The sequence below is a fragment of the Mchenga conophoros genome, linkage group LG15 (assembly GCF_057382185.1).
Source record: "Mchenga conophoros isolate Kocher_MC1m ecotype Shallow Benthic linkage group LG15, M_conophoros_male_GT1.1, whole genome shotgun sequence".
Lineage (NCBI taxonomy): Eukaryota > Metazoa > Chordata > Actinopteri > Cichliformes > Cichlidae > Mchenga > Mchenga conophoros.
The window spans coordinates 4549340-4560197 of record NC_140540.1 but is presented as its reverse complement, the minus strand read 5'-3'; the positions used below and the strand labels follow the sequence as shown (position 1 = coordinate 4560197).

The 10858-nt window shown below is 39.2% G+C and overlaps 1 protein-coding gene across 1 annotated transcript; it reads left to right on the top strand.

The window, feature by feature from the left end:
* Positions 1-1508: 1508 nt before the first annotated feature.
* napbb (N-ethylmaleimide-sensitive factor attachment protein, beta b) lies at positions 1509-10829 on the top strand. Its single transcript, XM_085246386.1, has 11 exons — positions 1509-1718; positions 3158-3237; positions 3490-3606; positions 4843-4889; positions 5267-5344; positions 5471-5526; positions 7173-7257; positions 7355-7459; positions 7540-7608; positions 7687-7737; positions 9709-10829. Exons 1-11 carry the CDS (start codon positions 1618-1620, stop codon positions 9808-9810), a joined length of 891 nt encoding a protein of 296 aa, XP_085102512.1. The 5' UTR covers positions 1509-1617; the 3' UTR covers positions 9811-10829.
* The last annotated feature ends 29 nt before the right edge of the window (positions 10830-10858 follow it).

Here is a 10858-nt window from a genome sequence, read left to right as displayed (position 1 = left end):
GCCATTGAAATATGAGGGCACCAGCTGTTTTCCCACTCTTGCTTGACATACAAGTTGCTGCTGTATGCAGACTTTGATCCATATATATAGCCTACAACACTGTGCTTAAGCCTTGATAGAGCCTCGTTTCTTTATATTTTGCTAAGGAAACAGGAAATAGGGTCAGCAATTTATGAAAATGTACAAATATCCTTGAAAATAGAGTACATAAGGCAAAGGAGTTTGCAGAGTTCCAACAAAGTTGAAAGTCTGTATTTGGTTTGACCACCTTTATTCTTCATCAGATCTCTTAGGGAAGCTTTCTGGTCATTTCTTTAAGTAGTCTGCAGGAATATTTCCCCAGGCTTCTTTGGATGATCTCTGTCAAAATGATCCCACGCTGCTTCAGTAATGTTAAGGTCCAGTATGTGTTTTTCTATCCAGATATTTTACTGCATTGGTAGTGTGTTTGGAATTTCATGCTGAAAACTGAAGCCCCGGCCAATCAAAGGCTGGTGTACTTTTCTCTGTTCATAATTCCTTCAATTTTCACAAGATCCCCAACACCACTGGCTGAAATGAACCATGACAAACCATGACAGAGCCTCCACCGTCATTTGCAGTTGGCTGTAGACACTCACTGTTGTTACATAATTGGTTACAATTAATATTTAAGTAATTACGTATTGTATAATGTAAATGACAAGCATTATCATTTGTAACCTACTGTTTGACCAGCTCTGAATGAGAGCCTTGTTGTACGACTTGGAAGGATTGAATACAGAAAAAGGACGATCACAATAGTGTCTTTCTCACACTTTTTAGAAATCTTAACAGTTTATAAATGTTAGAGCAGCTGAGCTAGGGGGCTATGTACGGTCACATGTTACGACAGTTTGTTTTTAAGCCCTTATTGAGAATTTACATTCACCAGGAGAATAGAGTCAAAGTCTAATTGTACCCAATGGCATTGTTTTGCTGAACCCATAAAATGAATTAGATTTTCCAAATGCACGTTTCCCTCTACAGTTTAATTTAGTTTAAAAAAAGGACATAACTGCACACGCACAGTATAATGTAAGCAATTTGAAGTTTTGTCGAAATAACAACAGCAACAAAAAGTTGTTTGAGCTTCATTTAGCAAAATGAATAATTAGGAAAGTCAAAATGTTTACAGTATAATTAGTCAGTTGCACTGCTTTCGCGCCCTCTGCTGTACAGAAACACAAAGGACACTAATTGTTGTGTTTCTAAATTCAGACAAAAATATTTTATTTATTATTTAACTATATTTTTTTTAATTAAATGCTGCAGAAAAAACGAATTAAGAAAAAATAAGCCGAATATTCAACATTTATTTTGTAATTTGGCACAAGATATTACGTAACACGGACATAAGAAAATTTGCTCATATCTGGCTGGGAGTTGTAGTTCTTTTTTGCCTCGGCTCTTGCTGAGTTTGGGGCGTAAAGCACTCCAACTCCCGTGATGCCACGGCACTCACCTAAGCCACTAGCTGTGCACGCCTACGCTAAATAAACCCGTCGACTGTAATCCTTACTGTACACACTTGAATCCTCTGCGGGTGTTCTCTGCTTAACTGTTAGCTTTTTTTCCTCCCCCAACTACAGACAAGAAATGGACAACTCTGGGAAAGAGAAGGAAGCTATTCAGCTTATGGCCGACGCTGACAAAAAAGTCAAGTCGTCTGGTTCTTTTTTGGGAGGGATGTTTGGAGGGTAAGACAGCACTGCACCAAAGAACAACAGCTAGCAAGCGTTTAGTGTCAGCGGCAAAGTTGGCACGGAGCCTGTTTCCATTCACACTTGCTTTCACTTAGCTAGCTGAGGTGTCCGTATGTGAACAGGCTAAATGTTATAGAAGTTTAGCTGATTGTTAACGTAGAGGAAGATGACATGCAGCGCAATCGTACCTGCGAGGCAGTTAGCTAACTTAGCTGTTTTTAGGTTTGTAAACAAGCCAGCAGATCACGACCTCCTGCTAGACTTAGCGCTGGCCTTGAGGCTACGCAGCAGACTGTTTTAGCAAGCTTAAAATATCTAATTTATTTACTATAGCTGTAAGTCTTTCCTTTGTTTAATACTGCCTGTTATGTCAGCTTACACATACAGTGTGCTGGTAAGTTCATTGATGTCATTGAACTGTTTATTTCTATTAAATCAGTTTAATGGCAAGTCCTGGATCATGTCTCTTAATTAAATACCCCCCAAAATAAAAAGGACTTAAAAAAATAGAAAACAACGTAATCAGAGTTAAATCACCAGCAGCAGCACATCATCTAATCCTGATGTAATCCGCAGAGGAGTGAATTTATTGCATTAACTACAGTTAATGGTTGCCTTCAGCTGTGACCAACACCCTCGTTAATCCCCATAACTATAGCAATGGCAGATGCTGTCATTAGATTCATGCTATACATAAACTATGGAGGACGCTTGGAGGAGGGGTGAAGTGTATTTTGATTAGGAAGCTCCTAACTCACACCCTCTGGTTTATCTGACCAGTTCTAACCAAATAAACGTTTCTCTTTTATATCTGTACCTGTATTCATGCGTCTTGCTTTCCCAATGGTCGTCATTACAGAAGCTCTATCCAAATCTTTTGCCACTGTCAGTGACCCCAGAAGAGATCAGCATTACCTTATTTAAATCTTGCAAACGTGTGTATATTCTATCCGGTAATGAATAAAAAATATTGTTTGTTTAGACTCTTAATGCAAAAAACCTTCGGCGATAGCCCCGTGTGACTCAGTGGGGTTTTTTTTTCTCTAAACCTCTGCACAGATGAGCCCCAGATGTTACTACGCTGCAGTTCTTATCCAGGATAACCATTGCCAGGCTTCATATTGCTAATTCTGTTGCCGGCCAGGCAATGATGTAATCCTCTGCCATGATTGAATGGCCAGAGTATGATTACGACTACAGGGAGCTCCCAGGGGTCTGCTGGCTGTCAAAAGGAATTGAGCTCTATAGTGCCTGTGTAGAAGGTTTATTTAGGACAAGCCAAACATTGCATCTTAGTGGAAAATCTAACAATAGTGTGTCTTTACATATAGCTCAGCATGATCGTCCTTTTCATAAACAAAATGCAATGAACATTTGCACTAAATTCAAAACTGTGTTCTTGTTTTTCTCCTCATATGAATATATTTTTTTAGGGGACATCACAAAGTGGAAGAGGCATGTGAGATGTACTGCAGAGCAGCCAACATGTTCAAGATGGCCAAGAACTGGAGCGGTGCGATGAACTGATTATTGCTTATGACATCCACACCTTAAAATTTTCCACTCACTTTTGCTGCTCTCTTGAACAAGTTTTTATTTTATTTATTTTTTTGGCGCTGTAACTGCAAACTTTGTGAAAGTGCCACACTTAAGTTGGGTTCAAGTTATGCGCATAATTAAGAGTGTCAGCTAAATCCAAAGTGTGCAGTATGTGTGTGTGTGTGTGTGTGTGTGTGTAACAGTTTGGCATCTCCCTCGTCTCCAGGTGCTGGAAATGCATTTTGCAAGGCCGCACGTCTCCATATGCAGCTGCAGAACAAACACGACTGTGCCACCAGTTTCATCGATGCTGGAAATGCTTACAAGAAGTCTGACCCTAATGGTAAGACCAGGCTGCTAATCATATGTAATACTCTTTATATTCCAACTGTATAAATGAATGAAGTGTTGATTGTGGAGCCCAGAAAGCAGATTCTGTTAATCTGGATGCAGCGTTTTCAGTAATCACTCATCCCAATGGCTTTTTTAGTGGGTGATGAACTATTTCTCTCACTGAAAATGCTGCATTCACATGAGCAAAATCATCTTTTTCTTGAATGGATTATTGATCATGCATTAGACTGAGCTTTAGGCTACAAGGTTTCTATGGAAGCTTCGTTCCACAAAGAAATAAATAATTTCAGGTTACGTATCACAAACGTTTGAGTTATAAGTCAAATTTTTGAGAAAATAACTTAAATATTTAAGTTGGCGCTGTCATTAAGGAAGCTCTGAAGGTGCTACGTGAAAGCCACATGAATTACAAATGAATTTTTGTGTTGCTAGCTGAATCGCCTGGCATTGTTTTCTGCACAACTGCAATATGTTCATGTTTAATGTACACTGGTAGCTCAATGATGCTATCACTGTCCAATTTTGCGTGTGCATGTGTCTGTACCATCTGCCATCTGTTTCCAGGTAACAAGGAAAAGGTGTCATTCACTGAGCTTCTTGATTGGCAGAGCTAACTTGAAATTTAATCTTACTAACTCAAAGGTTTGAGAAAATAGCCTGCAATTTCTTCTGTCAGTAGTGGAAACAAAAGCTTCCATAGGTTTCACTGTCAGCCTGCTGTGACTTTGATGTTGGCATGTTAAGCAGCTTGTTCGCAGTGTTGTGTAAGGTTGTTTCTTTGAGCTGCATGGTATTTACCTGTGACTGATGTCACTCTCTTTGTTGATGTGGGGTACTGTCGTCAAATTCATACCATAGCTGCATCTCCTAAAAACCCCAGACAAGTTTGAATCCCGGTGACCTTGAGCTCGAGGTCAAGTTCAGAGATCAAATTTTCTGAAAATCTTGTGAATGTGATAACCCGAGAACAAGGTTACATAGGATTTTAAAACTGATACCACAGGTGTGTTTACCAGTATTTTTATATTTTACCTTTATAAGTAAGAGGTAAGAAATCTCTTTTATGAAAAGCGTGTTAGATAATTGTATGACTCACACCATTTCACCCCGCTGAAAGAACATCCCATGTATACCGATGTGCAACACGATGCTGTGCAAGAGAAAGTGTGAGAAAACTTACATGATGTCTAACTGTTCCCTCCTCTTCCCTTAATGCTGCTAAAAGAGGCAATCAAGTGTTTAAATGCTGCCATCGATATATACACAGACATGGTAAGATTTTTATAGTGTCTGATTGTGACTTGTAATTTTATTTTTTCCAAGACTGTACTAGAAGTCCCATCACCTGGATAACCGAAGGCCCTCATACACATCTGTGCTGTAGCAGGCTACCTCTGCCAGTATCAACATATCTACTGCCCATGTTGTGTTTATTGAATGTTGTTCTCCAATTTGCCCTTTTCTTGTTGTTTTTCTTCATGTTCCTTTAAAGAGGGTGATTTTTAAATGTCTTGTAGATGGAGCCCCACAGGCTGCTACTTAACCTCCCCTCTCAGCACTCAGAGTGGAACCTTTCATTGACTTGAGAGGCATCTGTCTGGATAGATCCAGTGTGTAATGATTTTTTCCCCCCTTTCTTTGTCCTTCAGGGAAGATTTACCATCGCAGCCAAACACCACATCAGTATTGCAGAGATCTACGAGTCTGAACTAGTTGATATTGAAAAGGTAATGGTGTCATGTAATCAGATTATACTACCAACTACTGTTAAAACTAATTATGGTGCAAATTTTCTTCAAGGGACATTGAAAATATAAATATAAGGGCTTTTTGTTGCTTTGTCTTCTGTAAAGGCGATTGCACATTATGAACAAGCAGCAGACTACTACAAAGGAGAAGAATCGAACAGGTACTGTCCCCTTTATTAGTATAAAATATTGGATTTTGTCAGTCGTTTTTTCTTTTTGTTTTTTGTTTTTTCAGCTCTGAATTCAGAAATTAAAGCAAAAAGTAATTTCAGGTTTCAGATATATGTGTGCACCCTCATCGAAGCTGTAAAGGTCTACAATAGTCGGCCACAACATTAAACCACCAGCCCAATATTAAATAAGTAACCTCACAACTTCAGCACAGCTCTAACCCATCAGGGCATGGACACAGGCTTCTGGAGATGTTCTCTAGTGTCTGGTGCTGGGATGCTGACAGGTTGAGAGTTAAATCCTTCTTGGATTGATGTCCAGCTGGATTGAGAACTAGCTGAGTTTAGAACAGGGATTTCAAACTCATCTTACATCGTATGTACATTAACTGCACATTTAATCCTTGAAATATCTTAATGCAAGAAAAAGAAGTGCAATCTCTCTAATATGTCCCAGTTTTTCTTCACAATAAGGAAGTGTGTCTGTAGTAATTGAAAGAAATCAGTCAGCATGACTCTTTGAGCTTCAATTGTGAGAAATGAATGTATAAAATAATAGAAAAAGCTATATTTTATTCATTTGTGTTTTTCATTTCTTTCAACTTATAAAAAAGGAAACGTTTTGTCTTTTAATTGCTTATCTGTTACTTTATTACTGTAGTATGAATGGGTATGGGGGAGGTCTTTATTATTAGGAAACACTGTAAAATTTATGAAAGTACAGATAAAAGTTTAAAATCTATGCCCTCCTTTACATTTTCCAAAGATGTCCAGTTTTTGAGTCTTTGCCAGACCAATTCTGGCTCGTGGGCTTCACGTGTCACACCGCTGGTTTAGAAGATGGGTCGGTTGTTTTATCGTGAGCCACTAAAGGGATGTTGGTTGCTGCAGAAGGTATTGCAGCATCGACTCTATATAAGAAAATGGACATAGCTGTGAGACTTCGACCATCGGTTATGGGTTTGTTACATTTTTGCCGCTGCTATGTTAGTTTTATGGACAAAAAGGGTGGTGTGCTAAGTTACCAGCTAGTCCCAGCAAGCTTTGTTAGCAAGCTCCATTTAAACATTGTGCAGGTGCAACACACAGACAGATATCTTCTGATAAGTGCAAAGCAACATACTAATAAAATAGAGAACTAGAGGAACTGCAGTTTTTTCTTCCCCTTTAGCTGACATTACCAGCTGGTGCAGTAAGATTGTTAAGATACTTGTTTTTTGCATGAACATTCAAGCAAAACAAGATCGAGTGTTATTCACCTCCATCGGTCTGTGATTGTAATGTTGTGGCTGACTGGCGTTAAGCATTGATCACTCACATAGCTGTTTACTGAAGTCTTTGTTCAATAGTCCAATCCATTACACAAGTAGAAAGAGGATAGCCATTAAAGCAGGAACAGTATTAGTTTAAAAATATCAGCAGCTGTTAAATAATCTCTAACCAATAACAAATCTTATCCAGGTGGGCTGAACTGCATAAAACTGTGGCATTGGACGCACTCGTTATTAATAAATCAGCATTCGAAACTAATTTAGCATAGCGCTTTTTGAAAACTGTGCAACACTGGTTTCAAACAGCCCTCATGGTTATACAGGTTGCATTAGATTCACTGTGTGCTGTTTACACACTGTCCTTAGTTCCGCCAACAAGTGTCTGCTGAAAGTGGGAGCTTACTGCGCTCAGTTGGAGCAGTACCAGAAGGCTATCGAGATCTACGAGCAGGTGTGTCTACAGTGCTCTGCTTTGTATTTGTGCATGAGGCTCCTAACTCAGTTTTGACATTTCTGATAAATGTTGAATGATATGGATTTATATCCAGGTTGGAGCCAACACGATGGACAACCCGCTGCTGAAATACAGCGCCAAGGAGTATTTCTTCAAAGCCGCTCTTTGTCATTTCATCGTTGATGAGCTCAACGCTAAGGTGAGTTTACGCCTTCGTGAGTGACTCTCAGGATCTGGGATGATGAATTCTGGAAGAATTTTAACTTTGCCTCTCCGTAGATCGCTGTTGAGAAGTATGAGGAGATGTTCCCGGCTTTTTCCGACTCCAGAGAATGCAAGTTGTTGAAGGTAGCTGGATAGCTGCTTACTTTCTTCCCTTAATCTATTCAGTTTCTATGAGTGACCTACATCTCTTTGTTTTAACAGAAACTCCTTGAGGCTCACGAGGAGCAGAACAGCGATGCTTTCACAGAGGCAGTAAGTCTTGTATACACTGAAAACTCTCTTCTTCTTCTTTTTTAATAAGGCGTTTGGAGAGTGTAGGCGTCCGCTTGTGACTGTTTCAACTTGTAGTTTAGTTAGATTTTCATTCAAGGAAGCTGAAGGCTGGAACTCGGCAATTCTCCATGGACTTTGTATGTGAATGTGTTGCAAAGTGTAGTGTATAGTGCAGCCCGGTAATCATAACAGCTAAACTCATAAAAGACAGTTTAAAATTAACTCAGAGTCACAGAGCGAAAAGCGTCCTCGTGCCAGAAGTTTGAATAAACCAAGTGTAAACCTTTGGGGCTGAAAAATTAAGCCAATCCTGAAATAGATACTTGAGGTTGGTTCCAAAAATGAGTCGGTCCCCACGGACTCCCATATTAAAACGCATGACTGTACTGGAGGAATAACCATAATTACAGCCTGGTATAAAAATTGTTTTGGTCCCTGGGTTAATTTTACCGCTTTTTACAACTGTATAGAGGAATCTTTTTTAACCTTCCCTGTAAATTAATATTAAGGCTTAATTATAAGGGCTTCAGGCTTCAACTCACTGAGCTGACTTTTCAACCATGCAGCTGTCTGACCAATGTACAGTTTGTTGTGCAGTTTATGTAAGTGATATCCTAGTAGTTAGTTACTAAGCACTACTTAGCTTGTAGCTGTGTTTGTGTAGCACATCCATACATTCTGTGGTTATAGTTTGCTAACTTCTTCCTGTTTAAAGGGAGTTTTTCCTTCCCGCTGTCGCCAAGTGCTTGCTCAAGTGGGGTCATTTGGTTGTTGGGGGTTTCTCGGTTTTATTGTAGGGTCTTTACTAGGGATGGCACGAAACCACTTTTTAATGTCCGATACCGATAAATTTGGATATCTGCCGATACAGATATGAATCTGATATAGTGTATTTTAGAATCAATAAAACTGTTTTTTTTTATATATTTTGCTGCATTTTGTATAAGTTCATACTCAAGTTTTAAAAAATAAAACACTAAAGCTATTCTATTATACCTTAATGCAAAAAATACACTGCACCCAAAATATTTCATAGTTCAGCAATACTGATCAGTCTAATAAACTTAAACCTGCACCATCCTCTCTAGTCTGGTATTTTAAAGAGTACTTGGCGGAAATATTAAACAACCTAACTAATGGGATTGCCAACAAAAAAATATGGGGAACCACCCCCCACCCTCCGCCTCATGATGCTTAATCGATGTAATCAACTTTAATTTGATATATGTGTAAAACAAATGCACAGAAATCAATTATTTTTCTACAATAATTAAAAAGATTCAACATTTTTCTTCAACAGAATTTTCCCTGTTAATGCCCTACCTGCCCCCCTGGCAAAACTTTGCTAGACCCGCCCCTGCACAGTTACCAGCCGTCAGCTACGTAGAAAAGGATCCTGGTGTAGAAAGTAATATTAAATACATTCTAACAACAGCTTATCAAGCTTAAACGTGCTGCTGTTGTTTATCCGCTGGTTTCCTTTTTCTGGAGCAAAGTGGGCGATAAACAAACAAGAGAGACGGACTCGCGACAGAAAAGCCGATCGCCTGATCATTGATCAGTTTCATGATTGAAGTAGCAACAGGAGAGGGAGGGGGGGAGAAGAAGAGGCAGTCGCTCCATATATCGGTTGTTAAGCTTAACGTGGGAATGCTTTAAAACATTTAGAGATGAACTTACACACTTGCTTTACTTCTCTGGGATAGTTTGTAGTTGTACAAATATGGTCAGGCAAGGCTTCAAAACAGGCATCCACAAACCAATAGGTAGGCACCATGGTTATTTTTGGAGTACAGCCTTTTACATAAAGGACCATCTAAAAAGGATCTTGTTTGTGAAAATGCACCACTTTTGATAGAGTGCTGGTGATGCAAAGCAGGTCATTCTAGTTGGAATCCTAATTTGAAGCAGGAAACACTTATTGTGTGTGCCCTTGTCTGCCTGATGCAGGTAAAGGAGTTTGACTCAATCTCACGTCTGGACCAGTGGCACACAACCCTCCTGCTGCGCATCAAAAAGACCATCCAGGGCGATGAAGGGGATCTGAAATGAAAGACACCTCGGGGTAGAAACGCAGCACGGAGGGAAAGTTTATCACGCATGCTTTCAAACACACAAACCAACACACACCCTTACACTCCCCTCACTGTGTATATAGGAGTGTCCACTGATGATTTTTCAATATTTCACTGCTCACTTGCTGTTCTTTCAGAGCACTGTCTTTGTTTCAGCGTGTCTGAATCTGGTCAGAATGTAAATCCTCTCGCCCTCACCTCTGTCTAGAGGATTGCTGCATACATTTTTCTCTTGAAATCTGTCCTGGGGGATTTCAGAGCAGTGTATTCTGTTTTGAAGTTAGTACTGATAAGAAATATTGCATGTTTTGTACAGTTATTGTTTACTAGTCAGATGCAGCTTCTTTCTTTCTTTTTTAAATCTAGTTTATTGTATATTTAAACAGATTATGTAATGTTTCTCATGCTTTGTATGAATCTAAAGAATGTACCATTATCTTAGCTTGTGTTGTTGAGATGGAAACAGAAAGATCTTAAAGCAAAATTCATTTATTACATCCACAAACTCTTATTTAGCTTCCATTTTATCACCACAGGGAGGGTAATGATATGCACTAAGTGTAGACTGTTATACATTTATAGGTAATTTTATTACTGCTGTTTATGATTTGTCAACTTAATGATACTTTGAATGTTTGAAGCTGCGATTTAGAGTTTGTACTGTTGAATGAAAAGCACTGACACAGATCTCCTTACTTCTTATACCCAGGGCTGTAATCCTGTGCTGATGAGCATCATTAGTCACTCATTATGTGCTGTAAACGTATCATAGAAGGTTTACTACTGCACTGTAAACCTTGCAAATGGCCAGTCGCTAAGCATGTCATTGTGTATAGTTCAGTGTTGTGTACTTTCACTATTGTTAGCCAGACCAAAGTGTTTACTAAAGGGTCAGTTGCCCCGTGTACCCAGCTTCTTCCAGGTGGGATAACAGTGGGCTGTGGATTTGATCAGTATGCTTGTGCAAATGGAAATTAATAAAGGCATTATATCCCATACTGTTGTTGCCTTTGGTGTTACCTCAA